Source organism: Poecilia reticulata, chromosome 18, assembly GCF_904066995.2.
Source record: "Poecilia reticulata chromosome 18, P_reticulata-male-v2, whole genome shotgun sequence".
Lineage (NCBI taxonomy): Eukaryota > Metazoa > Chordata > Actinopteri > Cyprinodontiformes > Poeciliidae > Poecilia > Poecilia reticulata.
This window is the reverse complement of record NC_088847.1, coordinates 29,119,687-29,147,293: the sequence shown is the minus strand read 5'-3', so window position 1 is coordinate 29,147,293 and position 27,607 is coordinate 29,119,687. Positions and strand designations below refer to the sequence as shown.

The window sequence follows — 27,607 nt, the reverse complement described above, 5'->3', positions numbered from 1 at the left end:
ACACGGACAAGCGCCGACCATGCGGTAGCATTAGCTTTGGCTTTGTCAGAAGTCTGCTCACAGGTCTAGTGTTTTGGGTGAATACGTGAGTATTTGCAATAAAAATGTCTTCAGTTCAGCCTCAGATAGAGTTTATCAACGAGCAGGAAACTCCTGCTGGAGAAACATTCACAGAGTTTAGAGAAATCAACGTTAAGTCCGAGGAAAAGATGGAGGATCAGCGCAGACTGCTGGATTTTACCCGGATACCAAAGATAATCTTGCACCGGATAGGTACGAAAAGCCATCACTTTTTACTGATAATATCGATTAACGGGAATCGGGGACAGATCAATGAGCTCTGAACTAAAGGATCGCTGAATGCTGCTTCTCCATGTCTGGTTCTGGTTCTAGTAGCAGAGAAGACCTGAGAGGTCCGAGAGGTTGTGTTGTGTTCTGCTACCTCTCCACCCATTTTGCGCGGTCGGCAACGTTATAGTAAAATGTGGTTTAATTTTTGTGTGTGTGTTCAAGCTGCACCATCAAAAATGACTGGTAAGTAGCAATGAATAACAAAAGTGTTTTTCTCGGTAAACAACCTAAACCATAGAAGTCAAACTAAGATTCAAATGTTGCTTAGATATGAGTTTGGTTCACCATTACCGATCTAATCTCTGCTACACTTTTACAAAAACTTAAGGCTCTAAATAAAAACAAGTTTTAATAAGTAACTCCACTTAATAAAATTCCTCATAAATATTGATTTATTGCAGTGGTTCTCAATACAAGTCATATGTTATTTAAATTATAACTTAAGTTGCTTTAAACTTTTATTTTAGGGGGTTTTCTTTATGTTAAAACCTAGAAATATGTAGGAATTTAATATTTGGGAAGGACCATAACTTAAACTTAAAGGTTAGCACCAGAGTTTTATAGAAAAATATTCTGATTGTATTTTGTGGTTTTAAAGGCTCTACGTTGAAGGTGATAAGAAATAAAGGCGTACTTTATTTTTTATTTTACGGTCAGCTGCAGTAGCCCCTCTGCTCTCGTACTGAGCTGTCAGCTAATGCTCAGCCCCTCCCTCCAGTTTCAAACCCTTCTTATTAAAGTAAGAGTTAGACAGCTAAATATAATTGAAATATTGACTACCTTCTACAGAAAAAGGAGCCAAGTCTATGAAAGCAATGTAGCACTTTAGCTAGTTTTGATTTCCAAGCCATAAGGTGGCAGTTTATCATGATTCAGCCAAAGTAATGAAATAACGAACTGTTTATTTACTATATGTTTCTTCTTATTGAGCAGAGAAAGTAAATAAAATGTGTTACATGTCTTTTCTTCAAAAACATGACTGTCAGGTTAATTGGTCTCTCCAAATTGCCCCTAGGTGTGAGTGTGTGTGTTCATGGTTGTTTGTCCAGTGTGTCTTTGTGTTGCCCTGCGACAGACTGGTGACCTGTCCAGGTGACCCCGCCTCTCGCCCGGAACGTTAGCTGGAGAGGCACCACCACCTCCTGACCCCACTAAGGGACAAGGGTGTTAAGAAAATGGATGGATGTCTTTTCTTTAAGTATTTACTTACTTTAGGGTTTTTGTTAGGGCTGCAGAGCCACAGCTAACAGCTAGCTCCTTACTTACTTCTGCAGCCAGCTGTTGCTTCTCCTACACTTTGGACTGAACCATTGTTCTAACAATAGTGGGGGGACCTAAAAATTAATTCTTATTTTTTTCTTAGATGAATGGCAGATGAACTTTGATTGATAGCTGCTGCCCCGTAAGCTCAGTGTGAACAAATCCATGGTTTGGCGCTGGAGACAAAGGGCTCCGTCCTTAATAGCAGATTGGAAAATCAAGAACGGCGGAGATGCCAGCGACTTGTAGCCCGATACGGCTTGTATATGTACGGTTCCAGTTTGTTTTTTAAATACTTAGAGGGTACAGCTTATAGTAAGGTGTGCTCTATAGTCCTGGAAATACAGTAATCAATTACGAATTTACCGATGGCACTTCACTAAATGTAATGTTTTGATTGTTGGTTAAATGTTGCATGATTTTGTGTTTTTGTGTTTATAATGTAATGCCTTGAAATGCCTTGTTCCTGAAATGTGCTATACAAGCAAAATTTGATTGATTGATTGATACTATGCTTTTGAAAGTTTGTGTTGAGTGTGTGTGAGTGGAGCAATGTCTGACAAAATCAGTGGTTGAGATTAAAAAGCATTTTAGTTTTTGGCTTTAAGCATTTTATGTCTCTTTAATGTTATATATATCCAGTAGCTGCATGGAGAATGAAGACTTTTTGTAATATTTGTCAGGAAGCCACCAGGTCAAGCTATCGCCATCTTGTTTGCTCACCTGGAGGTCAATAATATCATATTTTGACTCACATCTAGTTCGAGTCTCATTAGAAGAACCTCATTGGTTGAGTTAATGTTCATTCTTATAAGATTGTAATTTAATAATAACCCAAGAATATCCTGTTTTGATGCATCAAGAGGTTAAAGTGAAGGATTCTTTGTTTGACATTTAAAAGCCTTTGTTTTGTCTTTATGTCCAGATCGCCCACAATGCTGTGTGTGTAAAGAGGAGAAGGTTCTCAATGAAACAGAACCACAGAGGAACCAACTCATCTATCATGACTCTCCAGAAGCTGAGAACCAGGATAAGGAAGGAAGCAATTCTGAAGACCCAGGAAAAAAGAGAAAGGAAGAACAGAAACAAAAGAAGAACTATGAGAAAACCAAACAGCAGAAAGGAAGAACTGACAGTGAAAAACAAAAGGCTGGTTTCATTTCTCACGTGAGAACTTACTCCGGTGAGAAGCCTTTCTCTTGTGTAACCTGTGGAAAAAATTTCTCTCGAAAACATATTTTAAATGTTCACATGAGAATTCACTCAGGTGAGAAGCCTTTCTCTTGTGTGACCTGTGGAAAAAGTTTTTCTCGAAACGATACTTTAAATGTTCACATGAGAATTCACACAGGTGAGAAGCCTTTTTTATGTGGGATGTGTGGAAATCGTTTCACCATAAAACAAAGTTTAAATGATCATATGAAAATTCACAGAGACCAGAAGCCTTTCTCATGTGGGGCCTGTGGAAAAAGTTTCCGGTTGAAAATGCATTTACTTGATCATATGAGGATTCATACGGGTGAGAAGCCATTCTCTTGTGGGAGCTGTGGAAAAAGTTTCATTAAAAAAGGTTATTTAAATGTTCATATGAGAATTCACACAGGTGAGAAGCTTTTTTCATGTGGGCCCTGTGGAAAAAGTTTTCCTCGAAACGATATTTTAAATGTTCACATGAGAATTCACACAGGTGAGAAGCCTTTTTTATGTGGGACATGTGGAAAAAGTTTCACCCTAAAACAAACTTTAGATCATCATATGCAAATTCACATAGACCGGAAGCCTTTCTCATGTGGAACTTGTGGAAAAATGTTCCGGTTGGAAAAGCATTTACTTAGTCATATGAAGATTCATACGGGCGAGAAGCCTTTCTCATGTGGGACCTGTGGAAAAAGTTTTGGGAGGAAAACGCATTTACTTAATCACTTGAAGATTCATACAGGTGAGAAGCCTTTCTCATGTGTGACATGTGGGAAAAGTTACAAACATAGAAGTAGTTTAACTCATCATATGAAGAGTCACCCAGACGAGAAGCCTTAGGCTCAAAACTGTCAGGATGCTTTTTACATAAGATCCAATGGGAAATCTGGTTGGATGATGTTCACATCAAATAGAACATGTTAAAGTCAACAGGGCCTTGTCAGGCTGCTAGTGATTCCCTGTAACAACGTCTTCAACTGTCTGGAAATGATACTGAGAGCTATTTTTGCCCAGGAGCTTTCTTATCTTAAACCAGTTTTTTGTTTTACTTCTCAGTCACATTGCACTTAACCCTGTCACAATAAATCAATTAATCCCTCAATAAATGTAAATGAGCTCAATAATAAAACGAGGGAAATAAAATTGCTTGCTTGTTTTCATTGCGTCTCTCCTCCTTTCTCCCCCTGCTTGCTCTGTTTTTGTGTTGCTTTTTGGAGCCTTTCTTTGCACATCCTCCAAATCACAGATTATGAATCTGGTTAACTGGTCTCTCTCAATGCAATTGATCAAATTTTTTCAACATGAAGTCTGGGCACAGGAGAGCCCTCCTGTCCTGTGGGGACACACCCGATGGGAATCACCCCGGATTTATTCATGATAACAGGATCTCTGCGGTTTGGAGCTTGTGGATTCCTGGCTTATCGACAAATTTGTGATGGACTTGGCCGAACTAGTGAACACTGTTGGTGTGGACAGAGACACAAGTTGGATGTGAGTCCTCCTGAGACTCACAGCCCAGCTGAGGACTCAAAAACTCACTAGCAGGATGGAATAGTTCTTGGAGAAGCTGCTGGCTTTGGTTCAGTGGAACGGCCAAATTTATTTGGATGATTGGGATGAACTTGAAGAGATTTACTGGTTAAAGACTCTAGGAAAGACCCAATTTTAACTGGCTTATCTAAAGAGAATTTGTTATTCTGAATCTGGCTACCTGTGGCGTTGGCGACTGTCTCCGATCTCCTGGAGTTTATGTAAATAAACGGCTCCTTCCCGTCTCCTCACCCTGCTGAAGTCACCTGGGGAATCTCATGGCTGAACTCCTGATTATTCCACCTTTATCAGAGGCTTTATTTGGGAGAAAAGGCTGTGAGAGACATGGGCTAATCTGCAAACACGTCATAGTTACAAAAACTCCCTGACCTCAATGTTTTTGCCAGCATGTCTTTGTCTTGTGTGCCATATCCTACCTTTTCATCCTACCTTAGAACCTGTGAAGAACTCACTTGTAACCCAGAACAGGAATTAGAACAGACCTAGAATCCAGAAGACCACCTTACTTTTAAGACTCCTGCTCTTCCAGCCCAGAAAAGGAATTAGACCAGAAGATGATACCTATACTTATCTAGCAACCCTGAACAGAAATATCTAGTTTATATACTTTGGATCAACGTTATTAGATCCTTTTTGTTCTTTTGCACATATTTTTGGTTTTGTTGTTTTTGTATTTCCTTTTAATTCATGTAAAGCATTTTGAATTGCCTTGTTGCTGAAAATGTGCTGTACAGATAAAATGACCTTACCTTAAAAAAAGAGACTTGATGACAAAAAGCTTCTTTCTCTCCGATGCATCGAGTTCCTCCATCCGATCTCGTTTCCTTGGTAACAGCTAAACACACTGGGAGCTAAAAACCTCATCTTTCCTCCACTTGGGCTGAACCCAAGACATGGGACACGACAGGAACATCAGCCAAAGCGACAGCAGCCAAACAATACAACCAATTAAATAATGTCACTTAATTGCAAACATGTTGCAATTAGGTGCAACATATCTGCACCTAATAGGTTTCGTTGCTGGGGAACCGACCTGTTGACACAATCACTGAGCTGCATTGGCGTTTCTGATACGGGTGACATGTTGTGGGGGGCGACACCCCCAGGCCCTGCCATCAACCGAGGATGTGAATGTGAACAGTGCCCAATGCAAACCCCACCAATCCTGCTCCTCTTTCAAAATTAGTTTATTGACCAGGTGAGGGTGTATTTACATTGTTATGCAATTTTGTGCTATTAGTTAACAATGGTTTCAAAATGACAATATTATCGTTTATTGCAATAATTACTGGGACAATTAAACGCCCAGCAAAATTTGTTATTGCAACAGGCCTAGTTGTACTGAAGACCCCCACCAGTCTCCCATTAAATACTGAAGTTAAAGACTTCTTTTTCTTATGCTTCTTCGTCTTCCAACGGCAGCTTGCATCCATAATTGTTGCACTACTGCCATCTATTGGATCCTAATATCTATACCTCTAATTCTCAGAATGATCCCAGTATTATTTAAAAAACCGAAAAATCTTCTTTTTCTCCTCAACGCTCTCAAATTTTAATTCCCTATTAAAACCTAATTCCATTTTAAAGAGCTCTTTCTTCTTTTATTTCCAATTTTGACTTCCAATGATTCACTTCCTGCTAAAGAGCCCCCTGGTGGTTGAAGAAAAATCTTCATATAAGCCGAACTGGGCTAAAAGCCACAAGGTTCAAAGCTGAGGAAAAAGTAACAGCTGATAGTCCAGAAAATACAGTATACGAAAATTTTTTCAGATGCGCTCTGGTATTGTTCAGGGGGCCGGACCAAATGTGGAAGCGGGCCGGATTCAGCCCATGGGCCGTAGTTTGGGGACCACTGATGTAGAATAAATGAATCTAGCTTTAGTGTTTTTGAAGATTCCATGTATAACTTGATGTAAAATACTTCACACATTAAAACAGTGACATTTTCTATTTTATGTAGATAGAACTTGTTTCAGTTTATACATCATGTTTGTAGAAGTAAACAGAAGCCTCCTATTATGTTCCACAATAGTAATTATCTACCTTTAATTATTTAAACTGATGCATCGCCCACATATGAAGACATTTTTCTCATAATTCACCTCATGTACCAAAACAAAATTTAAATAAAGGCTTTCAAACATCCACCTGTGTTTTTAATGCATATAATGTGTTAGACTGGTGGTAGTTTCCTAAATAAATAGGTTTTTAAGTTATATTCTAATTTATAGAATGAGTCTGTAAATCTCTGCTACATTCTTACCACATCACTGGTGTATAATGCTCATAGATTCCAGGCCGTACATGATGGCTGCTGTGGAAATATTATGAAATGATTTTTGTTGATGTATATCCATGAATTTGTCTTGAGTTACAAGGAGTCTACAGGTGGAGCCTTGCTTTGTTCTGTGCTCTCTCCCCCAGCGTGAGCCTGGCCTTTCAGATCCGAAGATGGATTTGCATAGTGATAATGGCAGCCGGCAGCCGTAAACAGGCTAGTAGGCAGGAAACCAAAAAGCGGATCAAGGAAGAGATGAACCAGATGGTCACTAACTTTATAACTTTGTCCCACCTCTGGAACTGTGGTCACAGATCGAATGTGTTTGCTTCAAAGCGGCCATTTTTGCTCTGTAGCCCAAGAAAACTTTATGTGACTGCTGGCATTAAAACAAAGAGCTGGCCCTGCAGAGCAAGACAGCCATTGTGGGGGTTTTACAGTGAGAAGCGCAGACAAAAAACTGCAGATCTCACTGGGATTGCCTTTGGGTAACTTTACATGCGTGTTTGATGCTTAAGTGGATCTCCAAGATATATCTTGTACTTTTAATAAACTTTGGTTGATTTTAACTTACTGACTCTTCTGGAATCTCCTGAATCTGCAAACTTTAACTGAAGTCATGAAAGTCTCCAATGATGCCCATCAAATATCAACAGATTTTTTTTGATTGCTTGAATGTAGAAACTCACATCTACATGTAAATGAAGACCTACATTTCATGTAAATGCATTAACCGTCTTAAATGCTCTTTTCCTCTGAATGCTCACATTATCAGACGTATTAAAATCATTCAGTTTTCTTCATCACAATTGTGACTGTTTAATTTTGGGTTCTGTACAACAACTAGCTGGACCAATAACCACATTATCAATAAGCTATTATGAAATATCAGTAAATTAACGATTTATAAAAGTTATACACGTGTTTCTATCTACGTAACTGAAAATATGAATCAGATAATGTCAGAGATAAAAAAACATGCCAAGATTTTTTCAAAATAACTAAATTACTTTTGTTTTGATGGCTTTAGTTAATGTGATCTCTGTTCTTCTCACATCTTGTCTCTTCAGTCACCTTTCATGTTTTCACTTCTTCCTATGGCAACATCAACCCTTTTTCCCAAGACAGTCAGTTATTCTCAATTGTCATGTCAAAGCAACAAATTTTTGTGTTTCTCTAAAATATATGCAGACATTCACTGTTTAACTTTAATACTGAATTATAACCTACAAAACTTCACTTTGATATAACATTAAGACTGTTTTAAAAACTGAAAAGATCATACCAAATTTTTTACATCTGTTATAATATGATTATTTTGTAAGATTAGAAGTACACTTTGATAACTAACTCCAAGCCCACATTTCTTAGTATGTTTTTATTATTCAGTATAATGTAATATTTTAATCATAATGCTGCGTTTTCTCATAATTGACAATAAAATAGGTTTGGAAACATCCATCTGTGTGTAATTGTTCTATATACTGTGTTTCACTCGAGTGAATTAAGTTACTAAAATAAATTAACCTTTCAATAATATTCTAATGCATTTAATATAAGTGTATGCTAAGAGATGACTGAGCGGAAAATTCACAGCGGAACAAAAAATCTCGCTTACAGTTTCTTCAGTACAGCCAAAGAGAAACACACGGAAAAGCGCCGACCATGCGGTAGCATTAGCTTTGGCTTTGTCAGAAGTCTGCTCACAGGTCTAGTGTTTTGGGTGAATACGTGAGTATTTGCAATAAAAACGTCTTCAGTTCAGCCTCAGATAGAGTTTATCAACGAGCAGGAAACTCCTGCTGGAGAAACATTCACAGAGTTTAGAGAAATCAAAGTTAAGATCGAGGAAGAGATGGAGGATCAGCGCAGACTGATGGGTTTCACCAGGATACCAAAGATAATCTTACACCGTATAGGTACGAAACACCTTCATTTTTACTGATGATACAGGTTAAAGGGTGTTCAATCCGCGTTTCCCCATCAGATACGGTTCCACTTGTATCTTCCGTTATAGGCTCATGTAATTTTTTTACACGTTTGCTGCATAATCAGCAGACAGTACATCAACAATGTGAATATAATTCTTCAGACCACCTCCGAAATCAAAGCACAGTTGAACAGGTTATACACATTACGTTAGGGTCAGGCTGCATGTCCTTTATTAGCAGGATTCAATTATTGTGGAGAGAACGCTACGTTCGTGAAAAAACATTGCTATCTTAAAACATTTCTTGAAATGAGACACATTTTTTCTTGTTCTAAGTCTTTATTGAAGTTCAAAACAAAATGTACACATTGTACAACAGCTGAGAATCTGAAGAATTAAAAGAAGTAGCCCACACTTAGGTTTGATTTGGAACATGATAGGGTGACGGTGACGTCATCGGCCAAAATTATAACCTTTAATATCTCAAAGACGAAAGCTGCACAAACGAATATTTTAATGGCACAAACCTGCACAAACGGAGCACTAACCATTCAGACTATTTGCTGGATTTTTTGACGTGGGTGGGGTGTCAGCTTCACACAGCTGCTCCGCCCCACCCACGCAGCAAAATACGCGCGTGGTCGTGATGAGCACTGAGAAAGCACGCGAGTAGGGAACTACGGACACTCAAACAAATTTACTTGGAGTTATATTGTGTTGTTTAAGTGTTCCCTTTATTTTTTTTGAACAATTATATATATAAACAGGGCAATGCATTTTAATGCTCAATTTTACCCATCAGGTACCGTTCCCCTTGTTTTACAGTGCCTGCTGCTAATGTGGCTTTAGTAGCTCTTCCATTTCTGTCTGTGTTTCATATGGTTTGATGCATCCTTTATCCAGGAAAATTATACTAAAAATAATGATAAAATAATATAAAACCAGCGTGATGCGTGACTACGAGGCGAGCTGAAAGCTCCTCACCAGACTGAGCCTGCATGATGAGGTTAGCGTTGGTTCGTTAACCACTAACGCTCTGGCTGACCGGGAACATTCATAAACTTTACAGGGAGGGAATACAGAGCCACGTTTGAGGTAGCGTGTTGAGACATAAACGCCTCATATAATTCTTTGTCCACAAATATAAATCATTCTCTGTATCTCTGACAGCACACCTACAAGTTATTCCTTTGGTTCACATAGAGCTACGCAACCAGAGCTAACGTGGTTTGTTTTAAACTGTTACCTTGATGTTCTCTACAACATAATTTCTCAAGGGAGTTGATGTAAATGTTCATAAGGTCAGCTTGTGTCCAGTTTGAGTGAAAGGAGCTGAGTGGGATTCGAGCTGGGTAAACTTCAGAGAAAAAGTAGCAGCAGCGCAGGAGACATCAGCTGTGTGATTGGTCCTCTCCCAACTTCAAATATAAACCTATAAATCTTTTAGACATAAATCTGCTCCGCAAGTGAAACCATCAGAACACCGGAGACGCTTCCAATCCGGCTTTAAGATAAAAAAAAATTAAGCAATTCCCCACACCCCCCCCATTGTTAATTAATTTTTCTAAAAATAAAATCAAGTAACACTTAGCCTGACAGGGGCTCTAGTAAAGCATAGTGGGCTGCCAGGCTTATAATACGCTGGGGGAAACCCTGTTGTAGCTACATGGTGGAGGAAATTTAAAAAATATATATTTGGCAGGTTAATCTATCGGCATCTTATTTGCTCACCTGAAGGTCCATAATATCACATTTTGACTCACAACTAGTTCCAGTCTGGTCAGAATAACCTCATTGGTTGAATTAATGTTAATGCTTGTAAGATTGTAATTTTAGAATAACCCAAGAAAATCTTTTTTTGATGCATCAACAGGATAAAGTGAAGGATACTTTGATTGATATTTAAAAGTTTTTGTTTTGTTTTTTTGTCCAGATCTCCCACAATATTATGCGTGTAAAGAGGAGGAGGTTCTCAATGAAACAGAACCACAGAGGAACCAACTCATCTCTCATGGCTCTCCAGAAGCTGAGAACCAGGATCAGGAAGGAAGCAATTTTGAAGACCCAGGAAAAAAGAGAAAGAAAGAACAGAAACAAAAGGAGAAATATGAGAAAACCAAACAGTGGAAAGGCAGAACTGATACTGAAAAACCAAAAGACCACAAGAAAGCTCACCCAGGAGTAAAACCTTTCACATGTTCAAACTGTGGAAAAAGTTGCAGAAAAAAGGGTCATTTAATTTCTCACATGAGAATTCACACAGGTGAGAAGCCTTTCTCCTGTGGGACTTGTGGAAAGAGTTACCGTGAAAGAAAGACCTTAACTCGTCACATCAGAATTCATACAGGTGAGAAGCCTTTCACTTGTGGGGCCTGCGGAAAGAGTTTCTCTGATAAAAGTTACTTCAATGTTCACATGAGAATTCACACAGGTGAGAAGCCTTTCTCCTGTGGGACTTGTGGAAAGAGTTACAGTGTAAGAAAGACTTTAACTCAGCACATGAGAATTCACACAGATGAGAGGCCTTTCACCTGTGGCATCTGTGGAAAGAGTTACGTTTCTAGACAACGTTTAACTCGTCACATCAAAATTCATACAGGTGAGAAGCCTTTCTCCTGTGGGACCTGCGGAAAGAGTTTCTCTCAAAAAGTACATTTCAATGTTCACATGAGAATTCATACAGGTGAGAAGCCTTTCTCTTGTGGGACTTGTGGAAAGAGTTACGGTGAAAGAAAGACCTTAACTCTTCACATGAGAATTCATACAGGTGAGAAGCCTTACTCCTGTGGGACCTGTGGAAAGAGTTACGTTTCTAGACAACGTTTAACTCGTCACATCAAAATTCATACAGGTGAGAAGCCTTTCTCCTGTGGGACCTGCGGAAAGAGTTTCTCTGATAAAGGTCACATCAATGTTCACATGAGAATTCACACAGGTGAGAAGCCTTTCACTTGTGGGACTTGTGGAAAGAGTTACATTGATAGATGGACTTTAACTCTGCATATGAGAAGACATACAGGTGAAAAACCTTTCTCCTGTGGGACCTGCGGAAAGAGTTTCTCTCGAAAAGTACATTTCAATGTTCACATGAGAATTCATACAGGTGAGAAGCCTTTCTCTTGTGGGACTTGTGGAAAGAGTTACGGTGAAAGAAAGACCTTAACTCTTCACATGAGAACTCATTCAGACATCTGAGGTGTTAGGAACAAATCACCACAGATCCTTTTTGGCATCAGATCGAATGGAAAATCTGGTCGGATGATGTAAACAGCAAGTAGAAATGTTTAAGTCAGCAGATTGTTGCAGGCTGCCAGTGATTCACTGTGACTGTGTCTTTTCTCTCTCGCTCTCGGCGAAGACAGATGCTTTTTTCCTCTGCTCCCTCCCTGTCCTGGCCTGCCCTACTTGCTGTTTTTGTCCTGTCTTTTCTATATTTTTGGAGCTTTTCTTTGCACATCCTCCAAATCTACTAATTATGGATCTGCTCAACCAATTTCTCAATTCAATCAATTTTTCTCAACGAGAAATCTGGGCACGTGAGAGCCCTCTAATCCTGCGGGGACACACCCGGCAGGATTCACCCTGGATTTATTCATGATAACAGGATGTCTGCTGTTTGGAGCTTGTGGATTCCTGGCTTATCGACAAATTTGTGACGGAATTAGCCGAACTAGTGAACACTCAGCCTGTTGGCGTGGACAGAGACGCAAGTTGGATGTGAGTCTTGCTGAGACTCGCGGCCCTGCTGAGGACTCTAAAACTCACTAGCGGGATAGAATCGATCTTTTAGAAGTTCCTAGTTTCGGCTCAGTCGAACGACCAAAGTAATTTGGGTAATTGAGGACTGAGATGTATCGGAGAGACTTTAGGGAAGATTGAAATTCATAATCTACCCAACCTAAGACATTCCATTTCTGAATTGGCTTCCCCCGTGTGGCCTTGGAAAGGCAGCATGTTTCCAATCTCCTTGAAGATATATAAACATGTTATCCATGCAGCTGTGCAACTGAGCGCTCCCATGGACATGACTAGATAATATCTTATCACACTTCTGCCGGGAAGTTGAGCAACGTGGTTTCATAGCCTGTGATGTCATCGCCTTCACTTATGTCTTTGTTTTATCTAAATGTTGCCATTTGCCCTAATGTGTCCTTTCCTTTTTTTTCATCTTTTGTTAGAAACTGTGGAGTACTGACTTTTAACCCAGAAAAGAAATTAGAACAAACTTAGAATCCAGAAAAAATTCTTCCAGATCAGGAACATTGACTTATTATTACTTAGAAACTATGGAATACTCGTTACTTTTACAAATTTAGAGCACACTTGGAAAGTCCAGAAAAACTACCTTTGCAAATTTTTAGACTGCTTTTATATTCAAACCAGAAAAGGAATTAGTTATGTTATTTAGTTTTTTCCTTTTAACTACTGTAAAGCAGTTTGAATTGCCTTGTTACTGAAAATGTACTATATAAATGAAATTACCTTTACCTTTCAGTGTCTGACCAAGATAAACCTTAGGTCTACTTTTGACTACCATCTTGTTTTTCTTAATCCAGCTTTTTGTTTTACTTAGTCGTATTTGTGCTTAAGATGCCCATCAGTATCCCATTAGAAACTGAAATTAAAGACGGTCACACATTCAGCAGGATTCATTTCTGTGCATTTTGATTTTCATGGAGTTCTGTACCTTGTAGAATAATTGAGTTTAGCTTTTACATTTTTTCCATGTATGATTGAATGTTAATGTACACTAGTATTTTGAGCAGAATGTTCTTTTTAATAAATGTTGGTTTGAAAAAATATTGCTGGATTATTCAGTGTCATTAACTTTTGCCATATTTTTAAACATCAGCTTTAAGTAAAGTATCTAAAGATCCTTGCAGTTGCTGGGTTTCAGTCACGTGACCCAGATGACGCGTGAAATTCAGATGGAGGTCCAGAAGGGGATTTCTCCGGTTCTAAACAAAGCAACGTTGATCACAACTAGCAGCTAATGCCCTAAATAGGCTGGAACAGCTGAGGTATCTCCAAACAATATGCATATATTTAGGATATTATCCATATTATCTCGGTAAAAAAAATACTTTTCTTATAATCTTGAGGATTTTTCCTGTGTCGAGGCGATCCACATAACTACCTGGAGCTGCCGCGTGAGTAGTGAATTGTGTCATTTTAAGTAATTAAACCAAACCAAACCAGCTTTATTTATAAAGCACTTTAAAACAACCACAGCTGATACAAAGTGCTGTACATTAAAACACAACATAATTAAAAAAAACATTTAAAACTAGATCCCGCTGGTGTTGAAAGCCAAGTAAAATAGATGGGTTTCAAGACGAACTTTAAAAGTGGACAGTGAAGGAGCCTCTCTGACCTGCAAAGGCAAGTCGTTCCATAACTTAGGACCCATGACAGAGAAGCCCTGTCCCCTCTGAGCTTCCTCCTGGATCTCGGTACCTCCAAGAGCAGCTGATCTGCGGACCTGAGAGACCGATAGGATACGTAGGGATGAAGAAGCTCAGAGAGGTCAGCCAGGGCAAGATTACGCAGTGATTTAAAAACAAACATAAGAATTTTAAAATCAATCCTAAAATATACCGGCAGCCAGTGAAGTGAGGCCAGGACAGGGGTCACATGTTCCCTCTTTCAAGTTCCTGTTAAAAGTCGTGCAGCAGCATCTGAACCAGCTGCAGACGTGAGAGCAGCGACTGACTGACTCCCAGATAAAGGGAGTTACAGTAATCCAATCGAGTCGAAATCACACCTGAGGACAGACTGCTATTTATAATTGCAAGAACAGGCTGCAGTATGCTAGATAAAATATCTTTAAAAAATCGTGGAGGGACAGGATCACGGGGGGAACCTGATGGCTTAATGTGGCCAACCATGTCCTCTAAAAGTGAGACAGTCACAGGCTCAAACTGATTGAAAGCAGCAGAGCAAGGGACAGAAACAGAGGGGTCAGAGTCAGGAGCTGTGACAAGAAACCTTTTCAATAAAGAAACGCAGCAAATTATCACACATGTCAGGAGAAGCTTCCAAACAGGCATTCTGTGGAATATTAAGCACATTGTCAATGGTGTTAAATAAAACACGTGGGTTATGGCTGTTTGAGGAAATGACATTTGCCAAATATTTCCTTTTAGCCTCTTTAACCGTGCTCTGGTAGAGACGCCAACAGTCTTTTAAAATCTGAAAAGTAACCTGCAGTTTATCCTTTTTCCATCTGCGTTCAACACGACGACATTCCTGCCTTGCAGCACGAATTCTGTCATTAAACCAAGGCTCAGGTTCAATCCTTGGCTGCCTAGTTTTTAATGGAGCAACCGAGTCCAGGATGGTTTGACAGGAAGAACAGAACCAGGACCAGAGTTCTTCTGTATCGGAGTGGAGGAAGTCAGATGATCCACAGAGCTGAAGAAAAGCAGTAGAGAACTGAGTGGCAGTGGAAGGGTTAATGATCCGACAGCGCCGAACAGCAGCGAGTTTTAACTGCAGTATGTGTCAAACTAACAGTGAATAAAACAGGCAGGTGATCCGAGAACACAGAGTCACAAGTTTCCAGGTTAGTCACAGGCAGACCACAGGAAATAACCAGGTCCAGTGTGTGTCCGTGCTCATGTGTAGCAACAGGTGTTATGCCCAGAAAAGCCCGCCTGCCCAAATTTGCATCCCCTGTCGCGGGAGCGCGCATCGCTCTAAACTCTCGCATATTGACGAGGAAACGGATAAAAATATGACCGAAGAGGAAATTTTTAAGATATTTGTAACATTATCACGTTTCCTAACCATGTAATCCCTAATACGGTGGGTTTTATTTCGCAAATTATTTGAAATAAATACGGTTTTTACACTTTTATTGACACATATGAGTCGAACTTTTTTTCAGTCCGTGTCTGTTGTAAACGTTCTCCGCAAATGGTTTGAAATTCTCTGCTTTGTCTTTTGATATCATAATAGCTCAAAAGCATTACAACAGAGACCCATTATGTAGAACATTTTATATCATGCTTCACTTCTAGTCTGTTAATGTAGGAGGAAATGCAACTTAATTTATGAGCCTGAAAATATTGGCATCCGTCTTGTTGATATGAAACTTATAGCATTAGCTCAGAGAACAAGTGTAATTACGTAGAAGAGATTAAATCATTTCAACTCTTTATTTCCCCCAATTAGCACAGGGATGCATGTTTTGGCAATATACATTTTGAGCCTGCCACAATATGCATCCCTTCTTTATTCCCCACAAATATTATCCTATCGATATAAAACATGTACCAGCAGTTCTTGGAACTACTCAGATTATGTAGAAAAAAATATTTCACTATTAACTCTTGAATTCTTTAAATTAGCACAGGGATGCATTTTTGGACAATATGGATTTCCAGCCTGCCAAAATATGCATCCCATATCTATTCCCTTCAAATATTATCCAATTGATTTAAAACTTATAACAGCAGTTCTTGGAGCTACTCTCATTATGTAGAAATAGTTATTTTACTTTTATCTCTTTATTTCTCAAAGTTGGCACAGGGATGCATGTTTGGGCAATATGGATTTCCAGCCTGCCAAAATATGCACCCCTCTCTATTCCCTTCAAATATTATCCTATTGATTTAAAACTTATACCAGCATTTCTTGGAGCTACTCTCATTATGTAGAAATAGTTATTTCATTCTTAACTCTTTATTTCTCAAAGTTAGCACAGGGATGCATTTTTGGGCAATATCTCCAGCCTGCCAAAATATGCACCCCTCTCTATTCCCTTCAAATATTATCCTATTGATTTAAAACTTATACCAGCATTTCTTGGAGCTACTCTCATTATGTAGAAATAGTTATTTCATTCTTAACTCTTTAATTCTTCAAATTAGCACAGGGGTGCGTTTTTGGGCAAATTTCCAGCCTGCCAAAATATGCACCCCTCTCTATTCCCTTCAAATATTATCCTATTGATTTAAAACTTATAAGAGCAGTTCTTGGAGCTACTCTCATTATGTAGAAAAAGTTATTTCACTCTTAACTCTCTAATTCTTCAAATTAGCACAGGGATGCATTTTTGGGCAATATGGATTTCCAGCCTGCCAAAATATGCACCCCTCTCTATTCCCCTCAAATATTATCCAATTGATTTAAAACTTATAACAGCAGTTCTTGGAGCTACTCTCATTATGTATAAATAGTTATTTTACTTTTAACTCTTTATTTCTCAAAGTTAGCACAGGGATGCATTTTTGGGCAATTTGGATTTCCAGCCTGCCAAAATATGCACCCCTCTCTATTCCCCTCAAATATTATCCAATTGATTTAAAACTTATAAGAGCAGTTCTTGGAGCTACTCTCATTATGTAGAAAAAGTTATTTCACTCTTAACTCTTCAATTCTTCAAATTAGCACTGGGATCCATATTGCCCAAAAATGCATCCCTGTGCTAACTTTGAGAAATAAAGAGTTAAAAGTAAAATAACTATTTCTACATAATGAGAGTAGCTCCAAGAAATGCTGTTATAAGTTTTAAATCAATAGGATAATATTTGAAGGGAATAGAGAGGGGTGCATATTTTGGCAGGCTGGAAATTTGCCCAAAAACGCACCCCTGTGCTAATTTGAAGAATTAAAGAGTTAAGAATGAAATAACTATTTCTACATAATGAGAGTAGCTCCAAGAACTGCTCTTATAAGTTTTAAATCAATAGGATAATATTTGAAGGGAATAGAGAGGGGTGCATATTTTGGCAGGCTGGAAATTTGCCCAAAAACGCACCCCTGTGCTAATTTGAAGAATTAAAGAGTTAAGAATGAAATAACTATTTCTACATAATGAGAGTAGCTCCAAGAAATGCTGGTATAAGTTTTAAATCAATAGGATAATATTTGAAGGGAATAGAGAGGGGTGCATATTTTGGCAGGCTGGAAATTTGCCCAAAAACGCACCCCTGTGCTAATTTGAAGAATTAAAGAGTTAAGAATGAAATAACTATTTCTACATAATGAGAGTAGCTCCAAGAAATGCTGGTATAAGTTTTAAATCAATAGGATAATATTTGAAGGGAATAGAGGGGGTGCATATTTTGGCAGGCTGGAAATTTGCCCAAAAACGCACCCCTGTGCTAATTTGAAGAATTAAAGAGTTAAGAATGAAATAACTATTTCTACATAATGAGAGTAGCTCCAAGAAATGCTGGTATAAGTTTTAAATCAATAGGATAATATTTGAAGGGAATAGAGAGGGGTGCATATTTTGGCAGGCTGGAAATTTGCCCAAAAACGCACCCCTGTGCTAATTTGAAGAATTAAAGAGTTAAGAATGAAATAACTATTTCTACATAATGAGAGTAGCTCCAAGAAATGCTGGTATAAGTTTTAAATCAATAGGATAATATTTGAAGGGAATAGAGAGGGGTGCATATTTTGGCAGGCTGGAAATCCATATTGCCCAAAAATGCATCCCTGTGCCAACTTTGAGAAATAAAGAGATAAAAGTAAAATAACTATTTCTACATAATGAGAGTAGCTCCAAGAACTGCTGTTATAAGTTTTAAATCAATTGGATAATATTTGAGGGGAATAGATATGGGATGCATATTTTGGCAGGCTGGAAATCCATATTGTCCAAAAATGCATCCCTGTGCTAATTTAAAGAATTCAAGAGTTAATAGTGAAATATTTTTTTCTACATAATCTGAGTAGTTCCAAGAACTGCTGGTACATGTTTTATATCGATAGGATAATATTTGTGGGGAATAAAGAAGGGATGCATATTGTGGCAGGCTCAAAATCTATATTGCCAAAACATGCATCCCTGTGCTAATTGGGGGAAATAAAGAGTTGAAATGATTTAATCTCTTCTACGTAATTACACTTGTTCTCTGAGCTAATGCTATAAGTTTCATATCAACAAGACGGATGCCAATATTTTCAGGCTCATAAATTAAGTTGCATTTCCTCCTACATTAACAGACTAGAAGTGAAGCATGATATAAAATGTTCTACATAATGGGTCTCTGTTGTAATGCTTTTGAGCTATTATGATATCAAAAGACAAAGCAGAGAATTTCAAACCATTTGCGGAGAACGTTTACAACAGACACGGACTGAAAAAAAGTTCGACTCATATGTGTCAATAAAAGTGTAAAAACCGTATTTATTTCAAATAATTTGCGAAATAAAACCCACCGTATTAGGGATTACATGGTTAGGAAACGTGATAATGTTACAAATATCTTAAAAATTTCCTCTTCGGTCATATTTTTATCCGTTTCCTCGTCAATATGCGAGAGCTTAGAGCGATGCGCGCTCCCGCGACAGGGGATGCAAATTTGGGCAGGGGGGCTTTTCTGGGCATAACACCGGAACGTCCCGAAGGGGAATCCACCGGAGAGGGGCCGACGAAGGGGGACAGGTGAGCACAAGAAGGGTGGCGTCTGACCGGTAATACCAGCAGCGTCGAGGGAGGACACAGGAGGTGAGTAATCCACAACAGCGGGGAAACAGACTCAATCAGAACCCGGGGAAGACTGATCACACGGGAACAACGAGGAGACGGCAGGATCATCTGACGAGGAAGACAAGACAACAACTCTTTGTTGTCTTCCTCTCTTTCGTTCTGTGGAACGAAAGAGAGAAAGGCCCTCTTTCTCTGGAACGATTAGTTACCGAAGTAAGCAAACACTCAGGCAATGAGAAGAAGAGGAGCTGCTTGCTGCACACAGTCCACGCCCTCCAAACGAGCTACAGGTGTGTACACGGGTTTACCCCAGCAGCTTCCCAGGGGCGCTGCATCTGGTGACATCTGGTGGATGCCATGAGGAATGGCGGTGTTCCAACAAAAATAAAACTCAAAACAAAGAAAACAAACTAACAAAACAAAACAGGGAAAAACACAGACCCTGACGAGGCAAATAATTCTGGTCCGACCCGAACTATTTTTACTTGTCAAATTACCTGTCAAAACATTTTAACAGACTATTTAGCCGCATTTTTATGCGGTTTAGTTAATATTTACCTAACAATAATAATAATAATAATAATTGAAGAAGGAAGAAATGTCTTCAAGGAGAGACAGATTCACTGCACAGCACGGATGAATCTCGTATCGTATTTTGGACCCAATCTCAGGTGCTGAATCACTCTTAAGCCAGAACTCGTAGGCTGGAAAAAAAAAAAAAAAAAAAAAATATATATATATATATATATATATATATATATATCAAATTTTATTTGTATAGCACATTTCAGCAGCAAGGCATTTCAAAGTGCTTTACATAATTACATAACAAAAAAAAAAACATTACATCATTAAAACGTTGAAAAGAAAGAAGAAGAAATTAAAAACATTAAAGACATAAAAACATGGAAGACATCAAAACGCGCACTCTAACCCTAATTCAGCCATAAGCAACTCTAAACAGGTGGGTTTTAAGTTGAGATTTAAAAGCACCCAGTGTTTCAGCTGTTTTACAGTTTTCTGGAAGTTTGTTCCAAATCTGTGGTGCATAGAAACTGAATGCTGCTTCTCCTCGTCTGGTTCTGGTTCTGGGGATGCAGAGCAGAACCAGAACCAGAAGATCTGAGGGGTCTAGACGGTTGGTACAACAACAACAGATCTTTAATATATTGTGGTGCTAAACCGTTCAGTGATTTATAAACTAACATCAGTATTTTAAAGTCTATTCTCTGAGCTACAGGGAGCCAGTGTAGGGACTTTAAAACTGGTGTTATGTGCTCTATCTTCCTGGTTTTAGTGAGAACCCGAGCAGCAGCTTCTGGATCAGCTGCAGCTGTTTGATTGATTTATTAGTCAGACCTGTGAAGACGCTGTTGCAGTAATCAATGCGGCTAAAGATAAACGCATGGATGAGTTTCTCTAGATCGCGCTGAGACATCAGTCCTCTAATCCTAGAGATGTTCTTCAGGTGATAGAAGGCCGACTTTGTGACTGTCTTAATGTGGCTCTGAAGGTTCAGGTCAGAGTCCATCACTACTCCCAGGTTTCGGGCTGATCGCTGGTTTTTAGTTGTAATAACTGAAGCTGTGCATTGATTCTAGTTCGCTCCTTTTTAGGTCCAAAGATAATAACTTCAGTTTTGTTTCGGTTCAGCTGGAGAAAGTTTTGGCACATCCACACATTGATCTGTTCTAAGCATCTATTCAGTGATTGGATGGGTTCAGAGTCACCTGGTGACATCGTGATGTAGAGCTGTGTATCATCCGCATAATTGTGGTAGCTAATCCTATGTCCTGTTATAACCTGAGCCAGTGGGAGAATATAAATATTGAAAAGGAGGGGTCCTAGGATTGAACCTTGGGGTACCCCACATGTGACCTTTGACCTCTCTGATGAGAAGTTTCCGATTGAAACAAAGAAATCCCTGTTCTTTATGTAAGATTCAAACCAGTTGAGCACTGGACCGGAGAGTCCGACCCAACTCTCCAGTCGATTCAGTAGAATGTCATGGTCAACAGTGTCGAAAGCTGCACTGAGGTCCAACAGAACCAGCACTGTGGTTCTCCCACAGTCTGTGTTTATATGGAAATCATTGAACACTTTCACAAGGGCCGTCTCCGTGCTGTGGTGAGCACGAAAACCAGACTGGAAGGAGTCAAAGCAGTTTGTTACTGTTAGGAAGTTATTTAATTGTTTAAAAACTGCTTTGTCAATAATTTTGCTGATGCATGGGAGGTTGGAGATCGGCCTGTAATTCTGCAGTAGTGATTTGTCCAGATTGTTCTTTTTTTATCAGTGGTTTGATAACTGCTGTTTTCAAAGCCTGGGGGAAAACACCTGAAGAGAGCGAAGAGTTTACTATTTGGATCAGATCAGTAGCAACAACAGGCAGGACTTTCTTAAAGAAATGTGTGGGTAAAACATCCAGACAACAGGAACTGGTGCTTAATTGACTTATAATTTTTTTCTAGGGTTTTATAATTTAGTAGTTGAAATTGGGTCATTTTTCCTGCATTTGTTTTGTTTGGGCACAGCATTAGTACTGTCTTTGGAGTGGATGTGCAGATTAATCCTCTGATTTTTTGAATTTTCTCTAAAAAGAAACTAGAAAACTTGTTGCAGGCGGCAATAGATTGAAGTTCAGGTGGCAACGTCATCGGAGGATATGTGAGCGTGTCAACAGTGGCAAATAAAGCTCGAGCATTGTTAATGTTTTTGTTTATGACATCTGCAAAGAAAGCCTCTCTTGCATGTTTTAGTGTTGTGTGATAGTTACGTAGTCTTTTCTTGTATATATATATATAAGAACCTACAAAACTGCACTCTGATATAACATTAGACTCTGTTTTAAAAGCTGAAAAGATCATAGCAAAATTTTTTACAATATCTGTTATAATACGAATATTTTTTAAGATTTGAAGTACACTTTGATAACTAACTCCAAGTCCACATTTCCTAGTATTTTTTTATTATTCAGTATAATGTAATATTTTAATCATAAAAGCTGCGTTTTCTCACAATTGACAAAAAATAGGTTTGGAAACATCCATCTGCATGTAATTGTTCTATATACTGTGTTTCACTCGAGTGAATTAAGTTACTAAAATAAATTAACCTTTCAATAATATTCTAATGCATTTAATATAAGTGTATGCTAAGACATGACTGAGCAGAAAATTCACAGCGGAACAAAAAATCTCGCTTACAGTTTCTTCAGTGCAGCCAAAGAGAAACACACGGAAAAGCGCCGACCATGCGGTAGCATTAGCTTTGGCTTTGTCAGAAGTCTGCTCACAGGTCTAGTGTTTTGGGTGAATACGTGAGTATTTGCAATAAAAATGTCTTCAGTTCAGCCTCAGATAGAGTTTATCAACGAGCAGGAAACTCCTGCTGGAGAAACATTCACAGAGTTTAAAGAAGTCAAAGTTAAGATCGAGGAAGAGATGGAGGATCAGACAGAAATCAACGTTAAGATCGAGGAAGAGATTAACGATCAGACAGAAATCAACGTTAAGATCGAGGAAGAGATGGACGATCAGACAGAAATCAACATTAAATCCGAGAAAAAGATGGATGAACAGACAGAAATCAACGTTAAGTCCGAGGAAAAGATGGACGAACAGCGCAGACTGATGGGTTTCACCCGGAAAACGCAGATCATCTTATACCCTGCAGGTACGAAAAACCTTCATTTTGGTACAGGCTAAAGGGAATTGGACACGGGTTATTGAGATCTTAAGTGGGCTAGTTCGTTAGTGGTCCGTTTGTGCCGTTAAATCTTTCGTTTTTGTGCAGCTTTCGTCTTTGAGATATTAAGTTATAATTTTGGCCGATGACGTCACCGTCACCCCATCTTGCTCTAAAACAAACCAAAGTGGGCGACTTCATTAGTGCTCCGTTTGTGCCGTTGAAACTGTCGTTTGTGCAACTTTCGTCTTTGAGATATTAAAAGTTATAATTTTGGCCGATGACGTCACGGTCACCCACCGCAGTGAAGATAGTTCGAGCTCCGCGGAGTGAGCGGCGTTTAGCTCAAGGTTGATCCGATTTATGAACGCTAATGTCGGCCAGCGGTTCTCCACCGCTCCGGGTGTTATAGATCAACTGGTGGCTAAATCAACGGGTGGTGGCAGCTGGAAAAGACTTGATGTTTCTGTGGGCGTGGCTTTTTTAGGACCCCTTTATCGAACCAGGAAGTAAACAATACGATAAGCTTAAAGAACTACAAATCTTTGCAAAAATACTATCCGATTCCGTAAAACAACCATTAAGATCTCGGGAATAACCAACTAGAAAGACTTTATTGGTCTATTATGGTATGTTGCCTTTTTTTTTTAAAGTTCATCTGCAAAACCATCAAAACATGTAAATTACGCAGAACTTGGCTATGTGTTGCTTCAGAGGTTGAAACTCGTCAAAGGAAGATCAAAATAGATCTCGATGATCTCAAAGCAAAGATTATTCCCTGAAAGCCGACATAAATGTTAAAGAGCCTTGGGATTAAAAATAAAATGTTTAAAACGATCGACTGGCTGTGTAGTTTTTCCACATATTCCGCATATTGTGATATTTCAAATAGGTATCCACAGAAACTACAGCGAAATCTTTTTAACTCTTTCTGCAATGTTACACTTTATTTCCTAGCTCATTTACAGAAGAGATGGCCACCTCAGATCTATGTGGCAGTGTCATTTCTTCCTTATTGTTATTTTTTCTCGTGATTTAACTAAACATCTTTATTCTTTTCATCAAGTGACCGTAATTCTCAACCATATGAGACATCACTGAAAAAACAATTGTCTTATATACGTTTCCATCAGAAACAGGTTAAAATCTTCACTCAAACTGAGATTCTGAAAGTGTCGCCAGTTAATCCAGGCTTGCTTCCTAAAGCGCGGGGTGTCCGTTAGATCAGTGGTCCCCAAACCCCGGTCCGTGGACCAATTGGTACCGGTCCGTGGACCAATTGGTACCGGGCCGCACAAGAAATAATTACATATTTCCGTTTTAAGTATTATTTGAGTCTGGAGGATCTTTTATTTTGAAAATCCTTTAACCGGATTCTCTCGGTTACTTGCGCGCCAACACTGAGCCCACAAGCAGCAAAAGAGTAAGAAACAGATCAGATGACTTTGGAAAGTTTCTTTGCAAAGGGGAAAAGGCCCAGAGAAGAGACAGGAGAATGGATTTATCCTGGACCGGTAGGAGAGTCCCACATTACAAGCCCGCTCTGCGTAACGTGCGGCGACCGGCTGTTAATGAGGCAACGAAGCTTCAAGCTGCTTTGCCACGTAGAAACCAAGCAGGCTGTGGATATAAGCAACAATTCGGGTGTTATTGTCTCTCATCACTCCCAGATGGGACAGTCTGGTTGCAGAGAAACAAGCTCAGGGCTCCTGTTAGTCAAGTTAAAATAAGTTAAAATTGTCACGAAAGTAAAATGTTCGTTTTTGTGGGGCATCTGTACCTTATTTTGAAGGGATATGTAAACATTACCATAGTGAGGAGATGAGTAGAGCTTGTGAGTCTTAAGTCTGGTTTAGATGGAAAGATTTAAGAATTGTCAGCCAATTCTCCAAACCTCTGTGATCACAGAGCTGATAAAAGTCCAACAGGTTCGATGGGTTCGTGTCTCCAAGGCAGGAGCAACACGAACCGATTCCAGTCACGAACATGCGATGATAATTCAGTAAAACTCCCAAGATAGCAAACGGGAATTTAGAATAACCAAACACGGATGACGATGTAGAAGCAATAGTGATAGTTTGTGGAGTCATTTTAAGAGATAAAAGACGTAACTAAAAGAAAAGGCGGTGGATGAAAGACGACGGGAGCAGCTGCTCTATTTGCTGCACTATGATTTGGAGGTGACTATTTTTTCATAGTTAACATTTTTAACTGAATAAACATAATAATGACCTTTAGATTTAATAATAAACATTTCCACATATCATCTCCGATATCCACCGGACTCTCAGTTGCGCGATATGTCAGCTGGTTGGGATTCCCCTCTGTTCTTACGTCACCGCTACCTGTCACATTCAACAGGTCCTATTATCGTTCCCAGTCAGGGAACGATAAAAGGGCCAAGACAACCCAAATTGGGTATATTAAGGATTTAGCGGGAACACCAACATGCAGAAGCCTTATCTGACGGTTATCACCCTTCACCCCGGGCCGCAGCAAAATTTCCATGTCTTAACCGGTCCGCGGTAATAAAAAGGTTGGGGACCACTGCGTTAGATGACAATCAATGTCGGGTAGGAACATCGGACTCTCAGCTGTCGTCATAGGTCAGTGGTTAAAACGGTGCGCTCTGAACTCAGCGACTGCTGGTACGGGTTTATTTAGCAGCGCCATCGTCTGTTTCCCTTTTTGGACCAGTCTATTTTATTCTCTACAAAAATAAATAGCATAATTCACTTGTTGCCAACATTTCTGAGGTAATATTGTTTAACAGGTTTGCCAGGCAAACTTTAACTGTAAGAATATTGTCAGATTACCAAGTTGCACAGCTTTGCTTCTGCAGCCGAGTGAAGTCTTAAAGTGAAAACGAAATAATGTGCTTTCATTAAATGGGCAATTAATTAGTTTGCATGATATTATAACTGTTTATATTTATTGATATGTTTGCAGAGCATGTCAGTCAACATAAGACTGAAAAGACTTAAAATAATCGTCATTACTCTAACAATGCAGGGTGGTAGTACAAATTCTGTTTAGTATAGTTTCCTTTGAAGTGGGGTATATTTTAGTGACCTTTCTATGTATTCTTCAATATTCCTTCATACAATTATGTTTTAAGAGCTCTTGGAGAAAGTAGAGACATTTTCATATCCGTTTATTTACGTTTGTCGGGTTTTGATCAGGAAACGACAAAGCCACCTAAATTTTTTTACAAACATCTGCGTTGAGGACCCCGTTTGACTGTCACTAGTTAATCTTAATGCGGCTCGTTCTGTTTTTAATTTGATTTCCCTTCTTCAACAGCTTGCAAACTGTTTCCCAGTAGAGAACACCAGAACAAATACTGTAGATATGACTCATAATCTGTTGGTGGTATCTGACATGTAGGGACGTTTATTATTATAATTTCGGCTTGTCAGTTTGGATATCACCACCACCAACATTAGCTGTTAACTTTATATCATTTAGATGAGATTTTATTACAGTACAACTTATCGACATTACTTGATATTCCTCTCTATTTGGACACGTAAACAACACAAGCAACACCATTAGGTATGCAAGTTAAATTTGATTAAATATTACAACCACCTCATTGTTTAGCGACACTTACTGTGGGTAGTAAGTGTCGCTAAACAATGTGACACTTACTATTTACCTTTTGTTTACCTGTAATGTAAGCAACTCGTAACAGGTACTTGAGAGTCAATTCCAGTGTTTTTCAGATCAGTGCTGGTTACAAAAAGCAGAAACTATCTACTTAGGTTTACATTGCGTTATTCATGAGTTGGAATTAATGTATTCTGGTGAACCTGAATGTGAATTTGATTGTGCTATTCATTGATCTGGTTATGCTCAAATGTGGTGTTTTCGAAGCGCAATGAGTGCTGTTCTTTAGAAAATTGTTTTGAAACATAATTTTCACATGCAACATTAAACATATTTGCGTCAAATGGGATTTATAGTAAAGTTTTGCAAAGGATTTTTTCACGCAAGTAGCTTTTTTAATCAGGCATCGACACAGCCACCTACAATTTGGAAACATCTGCGGTGCCCATAGGTTTCAACCAGTTTATTTAGCCACCAGTTGATCTATAACACCGGCCGCAGCGCCCCGAACCAAACATTCCTGTCAAATAAATGTTAATAAATGACTTGAATTGTAACCGATTAACTGTCAGTGCTAATTCATGCTTTTACATGTGACAAAATAGCATCTATTAAATTTTAAAGTCATATACATTATTTTCAATAATTTTAATATTAAATAATATAATATTTTCTTCAATAGCTTCCAGGTCTTGTGACTTATTGATTAAAAATCAGTGTGACATTGTTCTACCAGTCTGTATAGATGAGGCATACTCATTCAATTTGAGTCCTTTTTATAATTTGTAGGTATTTTTATATTAGCTTCTAGGTGAATCAATCCAATTTTATCTGTACAGCACATTTCGGCAGCAAGGCATTTCAAAGTGCTTTACATAATAAAAACACGAAATCACAGAGTCAAGCAACATAAAATAAACAAAACATTACATAAAGTCAAGAGCTATCATTAAATTTGTAAATGATTATGTTTCAAATACAACTCTGAACAGGCGGGTTTTTAGTCTAGATTTAAAGGATGTCAAGTGTTTCAGCTGTTTTACAGTTTTCTGGAAGTTTGTTCCAAATTTGTGGTGCATGGAAGCTGAATGCTGCTTCTCCTTGTTTGGTTCTGGTTCTGGATGCAGAGCAGAACCAGAAGACCTGAGGGGTCTGGAAGGTTGATACAACAGCAGATCTTTAATGTATTGTGGTGCAAAACCGTTCAGTGATTTATAAACCAACAACAGTATTTTTCTATTCTATCCTCTGCGTTACAGGGAGCCAGCGTAGGGACTTTATACATGAAGTTATGTGC

At 38.8% G+C, this 27,607-nt stretch overlaps 2 protein-coding genes across 4 annotated transcripts in view; both read left to right on the top strand.

Annotated features, from left to right (window-relative positions):
- Positions 1-13,361, top strand: LOC103480886 (uncharacterized). Of its 3 annotated transcripts, none has more exons than XM_081599267.1 (2): positions 1-273; positions 10,501-13,361. In XM_081599267.1, the coding sequence occupies exons 1-2, from the start codon at positions 105-107 to the stop codon at positions 11,760-11,762; spliced, it is 1,431 nt and encodes a 476-aa protein (XP_081455393.1). In that variant the 5' UTR covers positions 1-104; the 3' UTR covers positions 11,763-13,361. The 3 variants fall into 3 exon arrangements, with proteins under 3 accessions (XP_081455393.1, XP_008434311.2, XP_081455394.1); XM_008436089.3 differs by lacking the exon at positions 10,501-13,361 and adding an exon at positions 2,537-3,964; XM_081599268.1 differs by lacking the exon at positions 1-273 and adding an exon at positions 8,238-8,556.
- Positions 13,362-22,205: 8,844 nt separating this feature from the next.
- Positions 22,206-27,607, top strand: part of LOC108166114 (uncharacterized) — a 37,650-nt gene continuing 32,248 nt past the window's right edge. The window contains exon 1 of the mRNA XM_081599263.1: positions 22,206-22,689. Coding sequence (XP_081455389.1) covers positions 22,353-22,689 — 337 coding nt within the window. The 5' untranslated portion in view covers positions 22,206-22,352. The remainder of the gene's footprint in view (positions 22,690-27,607) is intronic.